At 58.5% G+C, this 23,943-nt stretch overlaps 1 protein-coding gene across 11 annotated transcripts in view; it reads right to left on the bottom strand.

The window, feature by feature from the left end:
* ATP2B2 (ATPase plasma membrane Ca2+ transporting 2) overlaps positions 1-23,943 on the bottom strand; it is a 361,816-nt gene that overhangs the window by 71,889 nt on the left and 265,984 nt on the right. For all 11 annotated transcript variants that reach the window (XM_075996348.1, XM_075996346.1, XM_075996342.1 and 8 more), the window contains 2 exons: positions 9,290-9,487; positions 477-734 (listed from right to left, as the gene is read on the bottom strand). In XM_075996348.1, coding sequence (XP_075852463.1) covers positions 477-734; positions 9,290-9,487 — 456 coding nt within the window. The remainder of the gene's footprint in view (positions 1-476; positions 735-9,289; positions 9,488-23,943) is intronic.

Raw genomic sequence — 23,943 nt, 5'->3', positions numbered from 1 at the left:
AAACCCTCTTTGGTGTCAACCTGCCCACCTTCTCCATGGCAGTAGCACTGGTCCATATTATTCACTCATCTACTTCTGCTCACTCTAGTACCTCCTCAACAGCCAAACCAGGGATCCGAAGTGGATTTAATCTCATAAACATATTCTGAGTGTTAGTGGTCCTTGCAGTGCTGTGCCGAGGTGTGAGGCTGCATCCAGCTTCTTAGTAATGTCTGCTAAGTAATCAGTAATGTCTGCTAGGGGCGGAAGTTAGGAGAGTGGTGCCACATGTGCCATTTCTGATTTAAACGGATCCTGGGATTTTGCCTCCTCTGGGAAGTACCCTTCTGCTTCTCAAAGGATCTCAGAAGACATCCTGACTTGGGACCAGCCTTTAGGAGCCCCCTTCCCTGGGCCAATCTCCATATCTGCCTGTCCTACCTCACCTCTGTCCAGACTCCAGCTCTTGAACCTGGCTCTGTGGCTGGGACACTTACCATATTTGACCTGGGCAATGTCCCCAACCACAATCTCAGCCACGGGGATCTGGACCACCTGGCCAGCCCGGACCACGGTGAACTTCTGTTCCTGCTCAATGCGGCTCTGCAGGCCCCGGAACTGTTTCTCTTTGCTCCAGTCGTTGAAGGCTGTGACCAGGACCACACAGATGACCGAGAGGAGAATGGCAGCCCCCTCGATCCAGCCTGCCTCCGCCTCTCCTTCATCCTCTGCCCCACCCTGGGCCGCTGCGCACCCTGCAAGAGCAGAAGGAGCAGGCAGTGAGGCTCAGCAGGGGCCAGGGGCCTCCTGGGCCTGCATGAAAGCCCGGATGCCAGGTCACAGTGCCGACAATCCAGTGACGGTGACCCCTCTCTCCCGTGTCTGTGCCGCGCCCCGAGCAAAGTGCCGCGCGCGCACCAGCTGCAGTTCACACTGCCCATTTCACAGATGTGGGGGCGGAGGCTTCGCAGAGAGGCCGAGTGACTTGCCCAAGCTGGGCCGGGCGGCCGGTTCAAGCCCTGCAGCTCAGGCACTCGGGCTCCCGCCTTCGTTCCAGCTCTGAGGTCGTGGGCAAATGACTCCCCCTCTGCGAAGCTCGGTTTTCTCAACTATAAAATGAGAAGAATATTCTTCGTCTTGGGGACCTGTTGTGAGGGCTGGGATTTAATGAGGTGAAGTCCACGGAGTCTCCAGCATAGACCGGCACACAGGAGAAAAAAAAGAGAGAATTTATTTTCCTTAATTGATGAGAAAAGAAATAGAATTTTCTCTAATTCATGAGAAAAGAGAAGAGTAAGGTCTTCACAGAATGAAGGCGGCCAGCCGCGCGCTCAGGGCTGGTGTGCGCCCTGCCGGCGCCCGCTCCTGTCTCCCAGCAGCAGGGCTCCAGGCGGCAGCGCTGGCGGTGGCAGCCACAGCCCGCTGGCTCTGCTCCCGCTGCTGCCCCTGCGTGACACTGCCCCCAGCCCTGGCTTCAGCGGCCTCATCTGCAAAATAGGAATCCCTGAGACCCGCTTCCCAGGCCAGGGAGAGGAAGGCGAAAGCTCTCGCCCAGTGCTCAGTACGCAGGAGGGTCTAACTCAGGCCTCGTGAGTGAGGACTGAGCCCTCTGCACAGCCAGCATGCTGACACTCGAGCTGTGGGCCACTTACCGCACCCCATGCCCTTGCACCGTGAACCTCTCAGTCTGGGCCTCTAAACTCTCCGGGTCTGCAGACCCACAGGGTGAAGAGAAAAAAGAAAAACATCAGGCACATCAGATCCAAAAGCCTCCGGCCCAGAGACGGGGTCCTGCTTCATGAGAGGCTGAGCTTAAGGTCTTTCCAAACCTCTCCCTGCATCTTTCCGTGAACCCTGAGAGTCAGAGGTATTACCCCATCACAGAGGCCCAGAGAGGTGAGGTGCCCCACCAGGATGAGCCCAGGCCTTTGTTTCCACTGGGATTGGGGAATGATCATCTCCATGGAAAGTGACTTGAGCAGTGTCTGGCCATCTGCCCTTGGAAAATGTGGAGTGGTTCCTTCCATGGGCCAGGCAGGAGACTGGGGAGCGTGCAAGGCCTTCTGTGCACTAAGCATGTGCTTTAATCCTCAAGCTGACACAGAGAAGGGAAGTGGTTCAGAGAAGGGTGGCGACTCACCTGGGGTCACACAGCAGATAGCGAGGTTTAAATCCAGGCCTAGAATCTGACACCAAATCTGGCCCAGTGCCCTGAGCCCAGTGCGCCGCCCCCCCCCCCCCCGCCATGTGCTTGCCAAAGACTCAAGGCTGACCACCTGGAAGTCCAATTCAGTCTCAAGGAAAAGAGAACAGCTTCTGGAAAGCCAGGGGTCAGAGCAACATGACAAGAAAGCCAAGTGGTACCTGGGGAACATTTGGTGGCTTCTGGCTCCTGGGAAGGTTGAGGCTCAGCTAGTGGGCCCAAGCTTGGGAAGGTACAGAATCACTGTGGCCCAGCAGTGTGTGACACTGGAAAATCCCAGGTCTTGTGCAGGCCTGTAAACAATGTCCTCGTGTGGGCTCTCAAAGCCACTTTTTCTCCCCCTGGGAGTTTTAGACTTTTCCAGTAATTTAAAACTGTTTACCAGGACCAGCCTTGGTGGTAACAACAATAATTATGGTGCTAATGATAAGTGACATTGGGCCAGCCCTGAGTTCGAATCCCAGGTGTGCTACTTAACTGCTGAGTACCCATGAGTGAGCTAGCTATTTAACCCCTGTGCCTCAGTTTTGGTTTTCTTATCTGCAGAATGGGCACAGTGACAGGCGCTCCCTCACAAGGCGGTTGAGAAGACTGAGAGAGCCTTTCTGTGAAACAGCGCTGCCACGAGCACACGGCGAGCACTTGGGGAGGCGGCTGCGCGTTCCCAGTGCATGGTGCCGTCCGCGCCTGAGCTCCACAGCCTGCCTCCACGGAGCCCCAAGTCCCCACTACAAACGGGGTCCACCTGAATTTCAGTAACGTGATGACGAGATGAAAGGGGAACTAGGGCACGGTGTCCTGCACCACCGTGAGGACACCAGTGGCATCCGCAAAGACGGAATCACAGGCGAGCTGGGCAGACGCGTCCTCTTGGGGCTGGGAGGAGTGATCGAGACGCAGAGCCCAGCGCCCATTGTGCAGGACTCTTGTCATCCCTCCCCTTGCTGCGTGCGCCCTGAGTGGGGGCCGTGTCCCGCTGCGTGCTCCCCCACTGGGCCCGCCAGAGCGTCACTGCGGCACTTGGGCCCCGAGAGACAAGGCGGTGGGAAGCTTTGGGGCTCTGGAATTAGAAAGACCTAGCTTCAAATCCAAGCTTCACTATGTGACCTTAGGGAAGTGACTTAGCCTCTCTGAGCCTCAGTTTAGACAGCTGTAAAGTGGGATAACCCCTTGTGAGCTAAGGGGCTGGCATGTGGGGATACATGATAAATGTTGACCCTCTCCTCATTTCGTGAGCTCCTCTCCCTGAACTGACCTCTGAAAGCCACAGGCATGGTGGCTGAGCAGGATTCGCAACCCTGTGCCCACTCCCAGCCCTGTCTGCTGCCCCTGCCATTGCACCACCCCAGAGCCTTCTGGGACTTGGAGGACATTCACTCTGCCAGCAAAAGCCACTTAGCCTTTATCTCCTTTTGAGAACTGTTTGATGGCTGCACAGTGCCTTGGGATGGCTGGAAGTGGATGTGCAGATCACTAGGTCAGGCCATCAGCCGCCTGTGAGCTGCGGACCCTGGCGTAGCTATGGGGAAAGGAAGAGGAAGGGGAGGAATGTGGGGGAAGGGAGGCCCTGAGGTCTCCTCTCCAAGGGCAGGGACAGGGAGACTGGAGACTGTGGCCACAGGGTGCAGGGAACTGCAGCTGCTCTCCCTGGGCCTGGGGCTGTGCGGGGCATGGCCCTTCCCTGTCTGCATGGCCTCAGGAACCCGCATGGCCTTTCTGGGCCTCAGTCTGCTTGGGAAATCTGCCTCCTAGGTGGTTATCAAGGTCTGGCATTCAACAAGAGCCCCTCAAAATGGGTCAAGCCACAAACATTTTCTTTTCTTTTTTCTTGAGACAGTGTCTTGCTCTGTTGCCCAGGCTGGAGTGCAGTGGTGTCATCATAGCTCACTGCAACCTTGAGCTCCTGGGTTCACACGAGCCTCATACCAACTTCCCAAGCAGCTGGGACTACAGGCATGCACCACCACACTCAGCTATTTTTTTCTTTTTTGTAGAGATGGGAGTCTCACTATGTTGTTCAGGATGGTCTCGAACTCCTAGCCTCAAGTGATCCTCTTGCCTTGGCTTTTCAAAGTACCACGATTACAGACTTGAGCTACCGTGCCTGGCCAAGCCACAAACATTTTCTAAGCACCCACTATGTGTCTGCCGCTCTTTGAGTACTCTAGCACTGTAGGGGACTGACATGTATTTTCCTAGTTTAAGAATTAAAGTTAGTGAGTAATGTACATGTTCTGCCCAGAGCCTATGAAAGTAATCTGTTCCAGACAGGCTCTTTGTGATAAACAAGGATGTTGCCTAGAGGCATAACGAAGGACCTGAGCTTCGAGTAGCAAGAGCGGCCCCACCCCATGGCATTGGGGGTCTGGAGGCCCCATGACAAACATATTGTTCCTGTGATTGCTGCGTACACCCCATAAGATGGCTGGTTAGTCAATGACGGGTAAGACCCCCCAAGGGAGGGGCAACCTAAGCCAGGCACAGCCACCAGGGTTCAGCCGAAGATCTTAGGGGGTCACCCTAAGAGAAGCTGGGGATGAGAAATGCCCCCTGTGGCTCACCTTGCTCATCCTTGCTAATCTCAGTCCTTTATCTATGCCTAGTGCCTAGAGCAACCACCTGGAGATTCTGAGTCAGGGGATATCTGCTTCCCTAAGGCTATTCTGGAATTTATGGCTATCGCTGCCATGCCTGGGCAGTTATGTACAAGGAACTAACTTTAATCTTTTAGAGTATAAAAATAAAACGGACCCAGTGTATTATTACTCAAGTCAACTGTCTGTATGTGTGTCTGCGTTTTTCTTTGTGTTCTGCATTTGTGTTTTATGTTCTGTGTTCATCCTCCGTCCTATAAACGGGCCACGACATAGCACTAGGGGATCTGTCACTAGCAGGGGTTTGGGAGCACCCAGTGTGTCAACCCCAGCCCTGCCAAGTGCAAGTGCTAGGTCTGGATTTGAACCCACAACCCTCTGGGGCCCAAGCCCCACATTTTTCATGCTCTAAGAACAGGTCTCCTCCTTGGGAAGGCATGCCTTGTGGCGGGGGCAGCTGGACCCTCTAGGGCTGCCATCCTGCTGGATCCCTTTGCCTGCACTAAACCTGACCCTGGAAATGAGTCCAGATGTGTGCTGGCTCTTTGAGACTGTCCCCGACAAGGGAAGCCCAAGGCCTGGCTTGAGGTCACAGGTCAGAGCTCTAGGCAAGTCCTCACCGTTGTGGAGCTCCAGTTTCCTCACCTGCCCAGTGGGGTGGGGGTGGAGATGCCATGTGCCCAGGGCTGAGGATGTCTGTTCAGAGGCACTTAAGATAATGGCAGGTGATGAATAAAGTTGCGTGAACTCACACACAAGGTGGGGTCTGAATGGGAGCTGGTGGCGCAATGTGGTCCCTCTTTCCTGCGGGGCTGGGTCATCACTGACCTTTCCCTTCTCCGCCCTCCCTTGTGAAGGGCCGGTGCTGCACCTCCTGTGGAGCCCCCAGCCGCTCTGTGCGCACGGGGCTGCTGCTGCACCTGGAGCACCGGCCCTCCTGGTCTTTGGACCCAGAGCGCTGGGCCTCGAGCCCCAGGGGACAGGCACTGGGGCTTTGGAGCCTATGGTTCTAAGGAGCGCACACCGTCTACCTCTGCTGTGCCACAAAGACACCATAACTGTGGGGCGTTGACAGTAACGTGGCTGCCCCTCTGCAGAGGGAGGGCCGCACGTGGGCAGTGACACCTGCTTCCTGTGCCCGGGCTCCGTGCCGGCGGGCTGTATGCCGAGCACCTCGTTAATCCTCCAGTCCTGATAGGAGCCCGCAGGGCAGTGCGATTATTCGCCTCATGTTGTAGATGAAGTCGCCGGGGCTGGGAGCCCCGAGCGCTGGCCTGAGGTCACGGGTAAGACAGGCAGAGCTGGGCCCCGAGCCCAGGCTCTGACCACTGTCTTCTGCTGCCTCCAGGAGGTGGCAGCTGGTGTCAAAGAGAAACCAGGTACATCTCACGATTTCAAATAGAGCTCCTCACTGCTGTCGTAGTGACAGCACCATTTCCACACTGGCTGTTCGGGAAGGCCCTGCTGGGGACCTTGGGCGAGGGTCCCGGTCTGTGAGGTGGATGTGGGGGTCCGTGAGAGCCCAGCATGGGTGCCAGCTCCACCATGCTCAGTGCTGGCCGGGCCCTCAGTAGCCGGGGCGCAAAAGGGAGACAAGAGGGCCACATAACTTTCCCTGCCACTTTCCCTGCTGAAACTGACATTTCCCAGAGCCTCTGGAATTGAGGGTGTTTCCTTGCACTTGAGCGATTGAGGACTGGTGAAGCCTGAGTTTAATTTCGGGCCGGTCAGCCTGGCAACCTAGAAGGTTCGGAGCTCAGGCCGGGGCATGGGTTTTGGGGAGAAGAAATAAGCACAGTCACCAAGTCCAGGAACTGTGTTTTCCCGTGGGGCTGAGGATGTGCAGCTGCCTTCCACCCAGGGTGTGGTCTGAGCTAGAGCCTCGGCCAGCGGCAGTGAGGAGTGATGGAAAGAACCCGGCTGACTGGGTCTAAAATCTAGCCCCATCACCTATAAGCTTTGTGACCTCAGGCAAGCCCCTCTCCTCTTTGGGCCTCAGTTTCCACAGCCCTAAGATGGAAGTGACTGCAGCTGCGAATGACCCTGATTCCCTTGGCTGCCAGAAAGCTCCAGTCAAATTGAAATCTCAGTCCTGGCAGCAACTAGATCTGGTTTATTTGCCTCTGTTCCTTTTCTGCCCAGCTTTCTGTTCGACCCCATCTTGTGAGGTGTGTCCCTCTTGTGTCTTTAAACACTCTATGGAAAGATGTCATGCAGAAAAGAAAAAATCAACTAAGTATTATACGTACAAAATTGAGGTAGTTGGCCTAATAGAGTTGGTTACCCAGCTTCTTGGGCAATGCTAGCTTGGGAGGGGGCAGGGTGACAGACGTTCAAGGGGCCTCAGAGGCCACCTCCTTGTTTGGGGAAATGAGGCCCACAGTGGTTATTTCCTATATGCTATTAACTTTTTAATTGCTTGTCTGAATAGCAAATAAATTATCTATTTATGTACCACATTCATTAGGAAGTGCTGTTATAAAATCCTATTAATTGAGCAAGTGGATTATAAAACGACCTAACAACAAAATAACACATCTCACGCAACCCCAGCTACCTGCCTGGTACGTCTTCATATTTACTTGGGTCCACACAGCTTGGGTTAGCAGCGGGTTCTTCCGGGTGGTAGGGAGGATTAGGAGTGATTTTGCTTTTCTTATCTACATTTTAGACTTTTTCTATAGTAATCTTGGAGGGCTTTTGTAATATGCTAATTATGTGTGTATTTTTAATTTAAATGAACGTGGGTCGGGAGAGGCCTAAAGAGCGGGCCCCCATGCAGGACAGGGCGTGGGGCTGGGAGAGCCCTGCCCTCCGCAGCCGCCAGCGCTGACTGTGGGGCGGGCTCGCCTGCGTGGGCTGGCGCGCGCGGCTCCGGGCAGCGTCTGCGCTGAGACCCCGAGGCAGGTCTGGGAGGCCCCTCCAGGCCGAGTCTGCGCTTGTGGGGCGGGGCCAGCGTCAGTGACACGGGCGTGTCCGTCGCAGACCGACACCTAGCGACAGGGCCGCGGAAGGCAGAGAGGAGCAGGGGGCCAGGCAGCCTTCTCGAGGCACGAAGGATGGAGCCCCAGACGGAGGCTGGGGAGGAAGGCTGGGCCTGCCACGCCATGGCAGTAGCAGGGCCAGCGCCCCGCGGAGTGCCGGGCTGCGTCGGCACTGGGTATGAGAGCCTCCATCGCTCCTCGAGATAGCCCTGTGGGGTAGGATCACTTGCCCTGTTTTGCAGATAAGGAAACTGAGGAACAGAGAAGGAAAGAGACTCGCTGAAGGTCACGCAGCTAGGAAGTGACCGAGACAGGACTTCAACCCGGGGTGCCTGACTTCAGAGGCTGGGCTGTCTTCTCCTTCCATGCTCGGAGGGAGGCAGCGGAGTTGTGGGGGAGGCAAGGGGAGAGAGAGGGAGGGAGGTTTTCACGAGGCCAAACTTCCCAGCCTTCTTCCCAGGACAGAGGTGGGCAGCCTTTTTCTGCAAAAGGCGGGACAGGGAGTATCTTCCGGCCGTGCGCCACGCAGCCCCGCGCCTCGCCCTGACGCAGCGTGAACGCAGCCGCAGCAGCGTGGAAGGGAGTGCGCACGCTTGGATCCAGCTTTAGTTTTAGACAAGGAAACATGTTATGGGTCATATTTGCATGTCATGAATTATTCTTTTGGTATTTTTCAATCATTTAAGAATGTACAAAGCTCCCTCAGCTCACAGGGAGGCCGTCCGGACACGGCCTGCGGACAGCAGGGCGTCCGCCCCTGTCTAGGGCACCAGGAGCAGAGACCTCTGTTGTTGTCGTGAATGTTTCTGCAGCTGTGTCCCTCGTGGGGAGGGGACGTGAAGATTCTGGGGAGCAGCCCAGCTTCGGAGGGTCCCACAGAGGCTGGGGTGCCCCGAGGGATCCCAGTGAAGGGAGCTGAAGCACCTCAAACCAGAGAGTGTCTGCAGGCCCCAGGTGAGCATTTCAGGGTTGCTGTCTTCAGGGGTGAAGGGGAGACCCTCATAGATCAGCCTGGACAGATGTTAGGGTCACACTAGCCTGTGTGCCTACTAACATGCAGCCGTCCAGCTCCGTCTCTGGCCAACGGAACTGGACCCTCGCAGGGAGGGCTGACCCCACGCTCTTAACAAGCTCCCCAGGAAACACTGAGGACTCCTTATTAGCTGGTGACCTCGAGAAAGTACACCCACTTTTCTGCGCCTTGGTTTCCTCATCTTTAAAATGGGCATAAGCATGGCCCCTACCGCATGGGGCTGTCAGGACAACACCGCAGCCCAGAGCTTGGCGCACGGTGAGTGCGCAGCAGAGCTCTCTGTGATCGCCGCTAGTGCTGGTGCCACCCTTGCATTGCACACATGGGAAAACTGGGGCCTGGTTCCACTAAGGCTGTGGCGAGGCCCTGGCCCCAGGCCTCGGTTTCCTCCCCTGGGAGGAGCGCTGGCTGTGAGTCCCGAGCACGCTCCAGTGTGGATGCCCTGGCCACGTGTGCAAACTCGTGGCGGGAACGAGGGCTCCGAGGCTGGTCTTACCTTCGTTGCTCTCCCCAGGCGGGTGGTAGAAGGACAGCCCCAGGGAGATGATGGCCGCGATCTCCAGGATGATGAGCGTCACGTCCTGCAGCGCCTCCCACACCAGCTGCAGGAAGGTTTTTGGCTTCTTTGGAGGTATAAAGTTTTGTCCAAAAATCTGCTTTCTCTTTTCCAGGTCTGGAGCTGTGCCCGGCAAACCTGTGGACAGAGTGCAGAGAGGTTGGCTCGGGGGCTGGACACAGGGGCGGGGCCAGGAGTCCAGGGCCAGAGGGGAGAGCAGAGCAGGAAGCTTGCAGGCACCTGGCCCAAGAGCTCACACCTGCGAGGCTTTGGGCCAGGAGTGGGCTGAACAGTGGCCCCAGAAGATACGTCCACACCCTGACCCTGGAGCCTGCGAGTGTGACTGCATCTGGGAGAAGTCTTTGTTGACATAATGAAGTTAAGGATCTTGAGGTGAGATCACTCTGGATTATCTGCGTGGGCCTTAAATCCTGCCACAAGCGCCCTCACCAGAGGCACAGACACGAGGAAGACGGCTGCGTAAAAACGGAGGCAGAGACTGGTGTGATGCGGCCACAAGCCAAAGAACGCTGGAGCCACCAGGACCTGGAAGAGCAAGGAGGGGTCCTGCCCGGCGTCTCCAGGGAGGGGAGCCCTGCCACACCCTGATGCAGGGCTCCGGCCTCCAGAGCTGTTCGAGGAAACAAGCCCCAGCGTGTAGTCCTTGCTGTGCCCGCCCTGCCCGCACAGGCCGGTCCTCCGCTGTGTCCCCACCCTCCGCGTGCAGCCTACCAGGTAAGAGGACAGATGCTCTAGAGCAGGCGTCCTCAAACTACGGCCCGCCGAGGACATTTATCCCGCCTGCCGGTGCTTTTGCCGCCGCTGCCTGTCCTGCTACGTACGCAGCGGACTCGTCCCGGGCCCACAGTGCACGTGTGGATGTGCCCGCACTCTCCAACGGCCCTCCAGTGGTCTGGGGGACAGTGAACTGGCCCCTGTTTAAAAAGTTTGAGGACCCCTGCTCTAGAGTCTCTGCTTGGACTCCAGTCCCAGTCTGATGGTCCCTAGCTGTCTGAGCCTCGTAGCCTCCTCTGCAATGGGGTGGTGACTGCACTAAACCCACGGTGTGGTTGTGAATGCTGCCTGAGGTCACGCATGTGGTCCACGGGCATTTACCGAGCACCTACTAAGTGCCTGGCACTGTTGCAGACACAGGGACAGGGCAGCCAACCACACAGACAGAGCGCCCGCCCCAGGAGCTGGCCTCGCCAGCCAGCTGTGCCGCGTGCTCGGAGCCGCCAGGTGCTCAGCTGCCGCGAGCAGTCACGAGCTCCTGGGTGGGGGAGGGAGGCGCGGCCGGCGGACACTCGCTGTGTGGCGCCTGATCAGCAATGAAGAGCCGCTTCCAAGCCTCCACTCCTTCATCATCAGGTAATTCTTCCAGACTCACGTGCTGCCCAACAGCCTTCGGGGGCTCCTCAGCTCCAGAATGGAGTCCGCGCTCCCCTGCCCGGCACTCTGGCCTCCTGGTCCGGCCGCGATCGAGGCTCACAGCTGCATCTTTCGCTGTGTGGCTTCAGCCCTGGCAGGTCCTTGTCTGGCGTCCCTCCCCCTTTCACACTGTGCCTGTGCAGCGCCTTCTCTGCCGTGTCACTGCGGCTGTCTGCTGTCCGCACGCCCTCCTGAACTCACTGAAGGCCCGAAGCCCAAGGGGGCTGGCCTCCAGCCACTCCTGACGACCAGCAGGCCTGGACGGCTGGGACGCCAGGCTGCTAAGCCGAGGGCACCTGGTGGTCTGATTCGACTCCGCTCCCGGACTCTGACAGTCTGCTGTTTGCTGGCTCGTCCGTCCATCCATTTACTCGACCTGCACTCTTGAGTCCCCACCAGGGCCCCAGCCTAGTGACATGGGGAGAATGACGTGCAGGGGACAGGCCCAGCCACCCGTGGACAAGAGCCGTGTGGTCCTGGATGTTCAGTGGCCTGAGGTTCAGGGGTACAGGGAGACAGGCGTTTTCCTGTCTGGGGTTCTAGGTGCTGAGTGTCCTCTGCTGCCGACAGTGAGGACTCCATTGAGAGTCCCCATGGGAGAGCCCAGGGGTGGCTCATTCCCTAGGGGACCTTGCACAGCCTCTCCCAGCAGCTCTGAAGACTCCATGTCCTGCCTGCACAGTGAGAATGAGGTTATGCCCATTTTGCAGGTGTGGAGACGGGCTTTCCACCTGCCCCAGCTGCTTCGGGTAGCTCCTGGGCCCCGAGAACTCAGCGAGCCCCGAGCAGATGGAGAGGTGGCCTCCACTGTCCGTGCTCGAGAGGCCACCTTGGCTCCCCGCGTGCAGGGCAGGCAGGCACCACACACCGCAGAGCGCCTCTAGGAACTTGGGAAGGTTCCTGTCTTCCTCCCTCTGTCCAGTTCTACCCACAGCCAAGGCCTGAAATCCTCCTACTTGAGCTTTAATCCTCCAACTAAAAGCTTTGACTCCTTTAAGCTTTCTGGGAAGGAGGAGCCACGCCTAGTTCTGGGTTCTATGGTGTGAGTGAGTGTCAGGCTTTTTCCTGGGAGTGGGTTTTGACAAGAGGAGAAGGGGAGTTCAAGAGGATGGTGGGCCTCTGAGCAAGGGGGCTTCACCAGCCTGCATTGGCCTGCTGTAGGAGTTGCTGTGCCTTTGGACAGCCAATCCCCTTCTCTGAGCCTCAGTTTCCCCATCCCAACAACAGTGGAATTCAATAAGATGGGTATGCCCCAAGGATCCCAGGGGTTCCAAGGTCTGTAGGCCCTGAAGTGGTTCTGCTGGGGTCTGTTTCCACATTTTGGGAGAGCTCTTCATAAAGTTTGCTGTCAATAAAGGGCTTTGCTAAGAAGCTTCGGGAGGGTGGGGCCAGCCCATGCCCTCTTGACTGACTCGGGAGAAGGGGTCTCTGGACCTTCTGGGGCTCTGTGAGTCGAACGTGCTGGAGTCTAGAGCGTGGACAGTGGCACACGTGGGTGTCCTCCGGTTCCAGCAGCCAAGCCACAGCTCCGGGGCTCTGTCGTGCTGGGGGCCGCAGGCCAGGCACTGGGACCCCGTGTCCTGGGACAGCAGACAGGGCAGGGGCGGCCAAGTTGAGCAGGGTTTGTGGGGAGCGAGGCGGGTGCGTGGAGATGATGGGGAGCAGTGGGGACTGCGGCAAGGGAAGAACTCAGACCTTCTACGGGGGCAGCGTCTCTCGGCTCCCGTGGCAGACGTGGGCCTGGCTGGCGGATCTCCCAGTTTTCTAGGAGAAGCTGGATGTCTGGGATTTGCTGTAAAATCTCCCCATTAAAAACATTCCAGGACCAAATACAGCCTATCTGTGGGCTGGACTCGGCGCTCAGCTTGCTGGTTCGAGGCATGAGCTGCGGGGTGGGGTGGGGCGCAGAGCGGAGCGGCCTCCCCGCAGCCCCGGCCCCCCCGCAGCCCCTCCGCAGCGCCAGGCCCAGCCCTGCTGCCCCAGGCCTCAGAGCAGACGTCTTTCCGCAATAACTCAGGGAACAGAAATGTCCGAGCCTTCTGCTAGGGCTCTTGCCATGGCAGAGACCTCCAGGCAGCTCCTCAGCTCCCACACCCCAGAATCCAAGTCCAAGGTGGGCCCCGGGCACAGAGACCCGCACCGGCCTCTGAGGTGCTATACATGGCCACGACACCCCACGCGCCGTCTTCTTCTCAGCAGAAGGCGGGCCAAGCTGGAGCTGGGCATACCAGGCCCCAAGAACATGGGTGGGGTTTGGGCTCAGATGGCCTGGGTTCAAATCCCAGCTCTGAGTGACTTTGGGTGAGTGACTTCACTGCTCAGTGCCTCGGTTTCCCCATGTGCAAAGCGCAGGCAGCAGCAGCGCCTATTTCACAGGGAGGGGTGGGGCACGGTGTCTCCTGCGAGGGGTGCAGCACTGCGCCTGTGCCAGGCAAGAGGGCCACACTGCGGCCACCGGCTGTCGGCCTCGTGGGAGACTTGCCCAGGCCTCCTGGGGGAAACTCTGGACCGGCAGGAGCTGGCGAGACGGAGAGGGGCCCGTTCAGGCGAGGAGAGGCACGGCAGAAGGGCCTTGTGACTGAAGGCAAGCCACTTCCCTCTCTGGACCTCAGTTTCCCCATATGTGACATGAAGGGCTGGCCTGGATGAAGGCGCGGGTCTTCCTGTACTCTGTATGCAGACAGTGGTTTTGAGGGCCTGCGGGGGGGACGGCTCTCCGGGTCCAGCCCGCCTGCCTCCCCTCCCCAGGACCCTCGCCTCGCCGTCTCCCGGCCTCCCACTGACAGCCGGCTCGCCCGTTCCCGGGAGCAGAAACGGTTGGTGCCAGAGACGAGCGGCGTTAGAGATTCAATTTAGATTAGACAGCATCTCACCACTTAGCATGTTACAAATTATATCGTGTGTCAAATATCACTGGACAAAGCCAGGGAGGCCCCGAAAATTCAGAAACACAAATGCCCAGACAGATGCTGTGTGGGGTTGTGGGTGTTCAAATGTGAATTTGCTCTCTGTACAAGACAGAGCACTGGGTCACGAGCCAGGCTGGGGTCTCGGTTCTACCACTGACTTATGAGTGAACTTGGGCCATTTGCTTCCTCCCTCAAAGACTCAGTTTTCTCATCAATAAAATGGGAATAAAATAACCCCCAGGCTGGGGAGAGCCATACACAGAGGAATGGTGTGGAAGCTCTCTGCAGACGCAGAGCACAATCACTGTGTCTCCGTGGTAAGAAACACGCCGGCACCTGTCCACGCCCTTCTCTGGGCCAGGGTTGGTGCGTCCTGCACTTGAACAGAAGAAACCACAGGGCAGCGCAGGCGCTGTGGCTGTGCAGGAACGGCCTGTTGCCACGGCTGCTTGCTGTCCTGGGCATTTGAGAAATCTTTGTCCCAAAGTTCATCTCTACTCAGCTGTGCGGGACACAACCCGGGTTTTCCCAGCCTCCAGGCCTCTGCCCGCGGTGCCCTCCTTTCTCTTCTCAGCCCTTCTGACCCTGCTAGCGGCAGCCTCAGGCCATCTGAGAGGATTTGTTTGGTCTGCAGTGGTTTTAAAAAGTGGAAAATTTTCACAAACTTTCAAAACTCAGGCAATTCAATTCCACGTAACATCCCGAAGTCTGGTGCGCCGTGCACCGACCTAAGTTGGAACTCATGACTGGGAGCTGTCTGGTCAAACAGAGGCCCCACGCCAGCTCTGCCAAGGGAAGCCTGGGCGACGGTGCGCGCCAGTGGGTCCCTCAGGGGCAGAGGGAGCTTGTGACTTGTCTGGCCGCAAAGCACAGAGCTGGGGACCAGGAGTACGAGGCCCAAGGTGGGTGTGCTGGTGTCACGAGGGAGGCTTCGAGCAGGTGAGCTGAGGGTGGGTGCATTGTCCAGGGAGGAACGGAGGGAGGATGTTCCCACAGAGGCTGGGTGGCACCATGGCTGTCCCATCACCAGATGCCAGGCCCCCAGAGGCTCAAGATCCTCCTATTTTAGGGAGGCCTGAGTTTCTCCTACCCCGTCAGCCCCGCTAAAGGTAGAGGAAGCACCTAGGGTTACCTAGATGGTGCATCCAATCAATCATTACTCGCTCAAACGATCAGCATGTCTGCAGTGAGCACCTGCTATAAGCCAGATGCCATCTGCACGCCGGTGCTACAGTGAGGAAGAGCAGGGCGTCAGGAGGCTTTCCTGGCAGGTGTCATTATAATTTGGGTGAGCTCAGAAGAAGGAGTGAGGGTTAATAAGTCAAAAGGGTGTGAGTGGTCTGCAAAGGAGAAAGAAACTCCCAAGGGCTCGGGAAAGGCCAGAGTAGCTGGGACATCCCTGGTTTGCACTCAGGAGAGGAGCCCAGTGGCTTCCAAGGAGGAGGGCACATCTACTGTGCTCTTTGCCCCCAGTGTCCAGGAAAGGCTGAATTCTTCCCACACCACACAGGGTAGCGCTATGCAGGCCTTGGGGGGAAGGTGAGAACACTCCGTCAGACTGTTCTCTGATGGAGACTTTGGCTCTTGTAACTCATCTTGTTACCCTCTTCCCCTTGCCTGCTTGGTAGCTCAGCACTGAATTTGCAGTTCACCTCTTGAAGCTGCAACACATGACTCAGTGGCATGTGTTGTGCAGGTGAGTCTTCGTTTTCTTTCTCCTCTCCTTCCCTGTCTGGAATTCCTAACTCAGGTGATTTAAAACCTTTTAGTGTGAGACAAACTTTTATAAGCTGCTTTGGAGGTAGGCGCTGCGTCCTAACCCTAATCAGGATGAGGAAGGGGCCGCTAAGACAGGTAAAGGAGCAGGGCCGGGCTGGAGGTCAGAACGGGGCAGGGATGGCGGAGCGGACGTGCTTCTCCCTGGAAGTCGGGGCAGGACAGGGCTCTGCTCTCTCCATGAGCAGGACACCAACGGTCGGGGCTCTACTGAGCGCACAGGCTGCTGGCCGCTGGGAGGGGCCGAGGGTGAGTGTTCCAGGCATCCAGATGGCCTCTGACCTCTTCTCCCAGCTCTGAGGCGCCATGGAGCACCTCTGTGGAGCACCTCTATTTCCAACCAGGGGACCCCAGAGATGTTCCCGCCCTGGCAGGGGATCGTTCCCCGCTGGTGCTGGCTGTGTGTGGGCACTGTCTGGCGAGTGGCCTGCCCGCTGCCCCGGGAAAGGGTTCCGAGTAAGAACCCAGGTTCGCCCTCTGCCGCTCAGAGTTCGTGTGAAGACAAACTGCTCCCCGAGGAGCCCAGCCCGGGCAGCAGCGAGGGGAGCGAGCGGAAGCAGGGCTCGGCTGCTCAGCTGGGACGGGCCACATGGGTGGGTGACAGCAACAGGCTGTCGAGTGACCTCAGCCCTGGGTTGAATCCCAGCAGCTCCCTGGTGCAGGGCTGGTACCTTGGGCAAGTTATTTTCCTCTCGGAGCCACAGTTTACCTTCGGTGAGATGCGGACAGATGCTAGTGTCTTGCAGTGCTAATTGAGGATGGGAAGATGATGTGTGTAAGTAGTGCCGGGCACACACTGGCCCTCATAAATGACAGATGTGACCTGGGCACAGTGGCTCATGGCTGTAATCCTGGCACTCTGGGAGGCCGAGGCAGGAGGATTGCTTGAGGTCAGGAGTTCGAGAGTAGCCTGAGCAAAAGTGAGACCCTGTCTCTACTAAAAATAGAAATATCAGCCGGGCGTGGTGGCGCACACCTGTAGTCCCAGCTACTCGGGAGGCTGAGGCAGGAGGATCGCTTGAGCCCAGGAGTTTGAGGTTGCTGTGAGCTAGGCTGACGCCACGGCACTCACTCTAGCCTGGGTGACAGAGCAAGACTCTGTCTCAAAAAAAATAAAAATAAAAATAAATTAAAAAGACAGATGCAGCTGATATTACTAACTCCCGCAAGAGACTGCAGCTGTCACTCTGGGCCTGGGACGTGCGCCCTCCACCTCCGTCTGCCTGCACTGCCGCGGCGTGCGCCAGGAAGCTCCGCCACAGCCGCGGCACCCGGGCGTCGCTGTGGAGACCTGACTTGAGTCCACCTGTCCCTGCTCTGTGACACCGAGTGGGCCACGCACCTGGGCAGAGGGCCACGCACCTGGGCAGAGGGCCTCAGCTGTCTCACTCGAGGATCAAACAGAACCAAGGCGTGAGAGCGCCGGCACAGGCCTGCTGCAGCCCGCTGTGCGCATGCGCCGCCCTTCTGCTGGGCAGGTAACTGGGCCCGGTAACTCCTTCGCCAGAGTCCAGCGGTCACCCCTGCCTGCTCCGGCCTGATCCAGTTGGGGACAGGCTGCGTCCGCTCTGGACAAATGGCCCGCAGTGACGCTGCCTGCTGAAGCGCGAGCCCTGGTTCAGGCCAGCCGGCCGTGTGGCTCTGCGCTCAGGACAGTCCCACGGAAAGCATGGAGAGTGCTTTCCCGGGCGCCGTGCAGGCGGCTCCTGGCACTGCCACATGTTATTTCAAAAACAGAAACACGGTTCAAACCAAACAATGCCTGAGAGGTGCCCAGGAAGCAGGTGTGTGACTTCGTGCTCGTGAGAGGCTGTCGGAGCACGCGTGTGCCCGAGGGCGTGGCTGTGCGTTGGTGTGCAGACCTGGGCCCAGGCAGGCGTGTGGCCCGGGCTGTGTGGGGCAGGGTCCATGTGCTCCCAGCCCGCCAGAGGCCGGGCAGAGCGGGCAGCTCACACAGACACCACTGCTGGGACCTTCGGGGCTCACGGGGTTCAGGACGAAGCCACGGAATGGGACGGCAGACCCGAGTCTGAGCCTTGCCGGGAGCTGCGCCCCAGCTCTGTGACCTTGGGCAGGTGACTCCCTCTCTGGGCCTTCGTTACCTTGTGTGCAACATGGGACTAACGACAGCACCTGCCTCACAGAGGTAAGCAGGCGGCATGGCGACATGGCACACAGGAGGGCCGTGGTTCTGTGAGCTGCCACTGTGGCTGCATGCTGATGTCACCAGGGAGCTTTAAGGAGTGTCACTGCCTGGCTGTGACCTGGGGTTGCTGAGTGAGTTGGGCTGGGCAGGGCCTGAGCCTGGGCCCTGCGGGTCTTAAGAGCTCCCCGAAGTGCGCAGTGTGCACCCAGGGAGGGGAGCTCGGTGGCCCTGGGTGGCAGCTTCCGCGTCACCTGGGGCCTTGCTAGAATGCAGATTCTCAGGCCTTCCCCGGCCCTGCCGAGTCGACACTGTGTGGTGGGCCGCGGCCGCCGCGGCATTCCAAGCCCTCCTGGGTGGTGGCACTGTGGCCTTGGGCTGAAGAGCACTGGCCTGGGGCCAAGGTGGGAAGGACGCGGAGCTGCCAGGTGCTCTGGGCACATCGTCACCTTTGAGCCTCGTCGACAGCCCTGAGACAGGGGGCTGTTGCCAAGGCTTGTCCGGGTCACACAGCCCGGCCCCAGCCTGGGGCTGCCTTCGCTGTCTTCCGGGGGGCTTGCCGGCTCCCACAGGGCCCATCTCCTGCCCCGGGCGCTGCCGGCCGGGCTCACCTGCTCTCGGAGGGGCCGGGGGTCGTAAGTGCTGCAGGCCGAGACACGCTGGCGTCTCTTGCTGGCGGCTGAAGGCAGCTGGAGAAGGAGAAGCTAGGAACCAGCTGGGGAGAGGAGACCAGCAGAGGCGAGCAGCAGCATAGGGCCAGGTGCTCAGCCTTAAGGTCAGCTCTGAGGCGCCCTGCCCTGCTCTACAACCTTCCATGGCTCCCCATGCCCTTTACAACCATCCAACTCCTGGACTCACAGTGGCCCCTCTGCGGTTGTCACAAAGGACTTCTGCTTCACCCCAGCATGCCACACTCACCCGGTCCTGCCCAGTGCAGGCCCCACAGTGCCTGGCATTAGTCTGCTCCGTCCTGGCTCACCTGGCTCCTCCTCAGCATGCCCACCTGCCTCTGTCGCCTGCCGTACACAGTTAGTCTGGAGAGACCCAGATGAACGTTTGCTACCATCTCCTGAAAGCCTTCCTCGGTTTACGCGGCAATAACGACCGACCTCTGCTTCTTGTCTTTCCTTAATAGCCTTCGTCACGCAGCCCATTCTTCACCAACACCTGTACCGGGCGAGTCTCCTGTGCCAGGTTCTGGCCCCGAGAGATGCCCAGTCGGCAGCCAGGACCCCTTTGCTGCCACTGCCTTCTGGACACGGTTCCGCTGCCCCTGAGGGGGCCGCTTGCGCCAGCACTGGGCAGGCCCTAGAACCCTCCCCTCCCGCCTCGCTGGGGGCCAGAGATGGGGGTGTGGGTGCTGAGGCTGCCCAGAGGCTCCTGGACACATGGGTGGCCACATGCCACCCGTAAGAGCCACGTAATGCACCTGGGACAGAGAGACACCGCCGCTGCGGGAAAGCAGCCGGGCCTTGTCATCGCCTGGGTCTGGGTCTGTCTGGGCGGTCACAGGAAGCTCAGAGCAGGCCTGAGGGCAGGCTGGCCGTCACCCAGCACGTGCTGGGCACGTGCACACTGCCTGGAGTTTGCGGTCACGTCACGGTGCTGATGGCTCCTGACGGGCGAGTGCAGGGTGAGGGGTGTCTTGCTCCTAGCTGGCGGCCCCAGGTGGGGTTTCTAGGACCCAAGGTCTCCATTCGGTGCGAGTGGCGAGTGGCGTGCCGGGTGGAGGGAGCAGCGCCTGCCGGCGGCGCCCCGCAGACCTGACTCGCCGCGCCCGCGCCCGCGCCTGCGCAGTCGCGCGCAGCTGCGCACACGGCACTGGGCGCGGACGGCGTCCCCGTAGGCACGTGGGCGCGGAGTCCGCGCGTGCGAGCGGGGCACGGAGCGGGATACGTGCGTGGGCTCTGCTCCGCCACCGTGCGACACAGCCTTCCACCGCAGCCCACTCGCGCTCGCCGCGGCCGAGCCCCGCCCTCTCACCGCGGGAGTCTCTGCAGCCCTGCTCAGGGCGTGGCACTCGCCGCGGGCAGGGCGTGGCGCAGGGCGTGGCGCGGGGTGGGGTGTGGCACTCGCTGCCGGCAGGGCGTAGCGCGGGACGGGGTGTGGCACTCGCCGCGGGCAGGGCGTGGCGCGGGGCGTGGCGCGGGACGGGGTGTGGCACTCGCTGGGGGCAGGGCGTGGCGCGGGACGGGGTGTGGCACTCGCTGCGGGCAGGGCGTGGCGCGGGGCGTGGCGCGGGACGGGGTGTGGCACTCGCTGCGGGCAGGGCGTGGCGCGGGACGGGGTGTGGCACTCGCTGCGGGCAGGGCGTAGCGCGGGACGGGGTGTGGCACTCGCTGCGGGCAGGGCGTGGCGCGGGACGGGGTGTGGCACTCGTCGCGGGCGTGGCGTGGCGCGGGGCGGGGTGTGGCACTCGCTGCGGGCAGGGCGTGGCGCGGGACGGGGTGTGGCACTCGCTGCGGGCAGGGCGTGGCGCGGGGCGGGGTGTGGCACTCGCCGCGGGCAGGGCGTGGCGCGGGGCGTGGCGCGGGGCGGGGTGTGGCACTCGCTGCGGGCAGGGCGTGGCGCGGGGCGGGCTGTGGCACTCGCCTCGGGCGTGGCGTGGCGCGGGGCGGGGAGTGCAGCGCGCTACTAACAGAAAATTCATTGATCTTGCTGCAGTTCCAAGTCCACCGCGCGTCCCTGTCTGCCTTTGTCAGGCCCGGCCACCTACCCGAGTCCTGCCCTGCTTCCCCACAGGTGCAGGACGGGTCCCGCGGCCAGCACTCCCACCCTCCCATTTGACAGGCGGGGAAATAGAGGCCCAGAGATGGGACGTGACCTGACCCAGGTACAGGGAGATTCAGCTGCGGAGCCGGGGCCCTTCCACCACCCCACGCGGCGCGAGGGAGGAACGGCCGCTCAGCTCGCTCAAACCCAGCTTCACTGCGCGCACGCGAGTGACGGCCCTTCCGTCCTCTCTCTGTCGGCCTCACTGCAGAGACTCCACTCGGCCTGTCCGGAGGTGCCCTCTGAGACGCTGTCTCAGCCCTCTGGAAAATGGAAGCCAGAAAAGCCACTGCCCCCTCCTTCCGTGGAGGGGCTTCCGTGAGCGGGCGCTGTCACTGCAGGTGGGTGGAGGCCCCGCAGAGCCGCTGCCTGCGGCCCCCAGGACGGCCTTCGGTCCCAGCCTCCACCCACCTTGTGCTGCCTGACGGAGAGGAAGAGAGTGGTGCCCGGCTCTGAGCCTCAGTCCCCTCATCTGCAGGTTGGGGCAGAGGGGCAGCGTGGCTCTGGCCGCTGGGCTGGATGAAGAGAGCACAGCACGGACAGTGTCTGGCGCCCAGCTGGCACCCAGAACCCAGGCGGCTCACTCCTTCCTCCTCCGAACTTGAACGCTGTCCCCACGCTGCGTGGCCAGCAGTGGCAGCGTGCTTGTGTCTTCTCAGGGTTCTGTGACCTCAAGTGACCCCTCCAGCGATGCAGGGCCAACCCCCTACACTGTCCCCCGTTAAGCTGGGGCGGCAGCTCATGTAAATGAGCACATGTGCGCTTACTGCGAGCATCACTTAACACATCTAATTCTCCTGGCCATGCTGTGAGATGGAGACTACAAGCTTCATTTTATAGGTGGACAAACTAAGGCGCAGAGAGGTAAAGAGGCTCGCTCAGGGTCACACAGCTAAAGTTGGGATTTGCACTCATGTCTTAAAGGCTCCACGGCCATACTCTTTACACGCCGTGCCGTGCCGCCTGCTTCAGGGCCAAGCACCGGAACGAAAGCTGGCAACTCTGGCATTTTCCTTGTTGCTCTTGAGACAGCCTCGTTATAAACAGAGACTTGGCAATAGATGAGAGCTAGCTCTCCGGGATGCCAAGCACCTGAAGGAAATTGGGGAAACTTAGTCACCAGGCTGGGCGTTGCTAAATGTTTGTGTTGTCACTGCAGTGTGGGTTCCTCCATTAGCATAAATAAAAGTCTTGTATTTTGAAAGGAAAAAATCCACAAGTCTTTCAAAAGCTACAACATTTATAGAAAAGTACATTTCTGTCTTTGGAATGTGAGCGGGCAAAATGAACAGTGGTGCATCTAGTCCACAGAACACTACATGGCAGCTAAAAAAGTGAGATCCATTTATATGTGCTAACATAGAATGTTCTCCAAGACTCCTTTATGAGTTAAGAAAGAACAAGTTGTAGAACAATATGTATAGCTTTCTTCCACTTATGTAAAATAGAAAACTCTACAGAATAATAGTCTATATTTTCTATGGGTACATATATAAGTAAATATGTAGCAAAAGGTCTGAAAGGATCCTCTCCAAACTCATGAAGGTGGTATCTCTGGGGAGGGAAAAGGGTACTATGTTTGGTTGCAGTGGTCAGGCAAACTCTAGCTTTGATTGAAATATTTTAATTTTAACCAGGAGAGTGTGTTTATGTTTTATTTAGATAATTCAAAGTTTAATTTAAAGGGGAAATTGATATGTATCATAAGAAAATAAAGATTTGTTTCCATATAACCTTTAGATGAAGTGGACTTGAGCACAAACACTCCTGGGTTAAAATCTCACTTTCTCTCTTACTGTCTGTGTGTCCTTTCTGAGTCACTTCACCTCCTCTTTACCATGGGCCGTGGTGCCCAGCCCAGAGCCGGGTTGTGAAGATTAAAATAACGTAATAATAGATGTAACCTTAACATTTGTACCCCTGTAATATGCTGAAATAAAATAGATAAATAAAATACTGTAGCAAGGGTGACATGCCCCAGGCCAGAGCAGGCGTTCAGTGCACGAACCCACTGCCTTTTCTTTCTTCTCATCCTTCCCCATCTTCTATCAGGGTCCTCTCCTGCCTCCTGGCCCTGTTACGCCGCCCAGCAAGCCTCGAGGGAAAACTTATCTCAGATCTGACTGCCCTCTGCTGCTCACATGTGCAGTGCTGCGTGTTGGTCCAGGCCACCTCCTTGCCTGCCTGGAGGGCCTCGGCAGCCAGCTCACCAGCATCCCTGCTCCCGTCCTCAATCCATTCTCCACCCAGCAGCCAGAGGATGTTTTAAATGTGTAAAGTGCACTGTGTTCATGTCAAGCCCTTGCTTAAAATGCTCCAGTGGCCCCCCGCTTGCATGCGGAGGAAATCCACTCTCCTTACCAAGATCTGCAAGGCCCTGTAGATGGTCTTGCTCCTGCTGTCCTCTGCAGTCTCCCTGCCACCATGCTCCAGTGACACCAGCCTCTTTTCTGAGGCTTCAACACAGTGCTTTCCTGCCTCAGGTCCTTTGCACATGCTATTCTCTCGGCCTGAAATGTTCTTTCCATCTTTTTGTACCTAACTCAGCACATTCTTTGGCTGACCCTCACTCCTGACTAGGTTAGACCCCTTTTTGAATGTTCTTATAGCTCCCCCCAAATCCATTTCATTTTAATCATTATTTTTATAATTAATGATGTAGTTGGTTTTTTGTTGTTTTTTGTTGTTGTTGTTGTTTTGTTTTTTTGAGACAGAGTCTCGCTCTGTTGCCCTGGGTAGAGTGCAGTGGCGTCATCATAGCTCACCTCAGACTCCTGGGCTCAAGTGATCCTCCTGTCTCAGCCTCCTGAGTAGCTGGGACTACAGGTGTGCACCACCACGCCCAGCTACTTTTTCTATTTTTAGTAGAGATGGTCTTGCTCTTGGTTACGCTGGTCTCAAACTCCTGAGTTCAAGTGATCCTCCTGCCTCAGCCTGCCAGAGTGCTAGGATCACAGGCATGAGCCACTGTGCCTGGCCTGGTTTTTCTTAATGCTTGTTTCTCTTGCTGAGTCTGAGTTCTGGGAGGGTGAGGACTGCATCTGTGTGGGTCTGATACATGCAGATGCTCAGTAAACACGTGGCCCCTCCTAGGCACACCTGCACAGGAGGGAAGCAGTGACTAGGGGCCCGTGCTTAACTCCAAAGTGACGCCTGCTGTAAGACAGGTGTTTTCAGGCCAAGGACTGGGATGCAGGGGAGACACCCAGGGACCCTGGAGTCATTCCCTTCTGTGCCGGAGGCCACACGGCAAGTGCCCCAGTGGCCTCCCACGCCCTTGCCACTGACAGGGGGGATGGTGGGGCCTCCAGCTAGACCTCCGGGGCTTCAAAGGCCGCGAAAGGACTTGGGAAACGCCCATCTCCAGCCCCAGCCTCAACTTGGGACCTCCCTTGACCTGTCCATGTAGGGGCCTGAGGCCACTGCGGGGGAAGCTGCCGGTGAAATCCAGCATGGGAAACCGACGCGGGCAAAGCGGAGGCCTCGTTTCTGCGGCGGCCCCGCCGCACGGAGGCAGCTTGTGTGAGGACCAGGAGGCGCCTTCTAGGGACAGGCGCTCCCTC

This window comes from Microcebus murinus, chromosome 21, assembly GCF_040939455.1.
Source record: "Microcebus murinus isolate Inina chromosome 21, M.murinus_Inina_mat1.0, whole genome shotgun sequence".
NCBI classification, from domain to species: Eukaryota; Metazoa; Chordata; class Mammalia; order Primates; family Cheirogaleidae; genus Microcebus; species Microcebus murinus.
The sequence above is the reverse complement of the archived record's forward strand: the minus strand, read 5'-3'. Positions and strand labels throughout refer to the sequence as shown.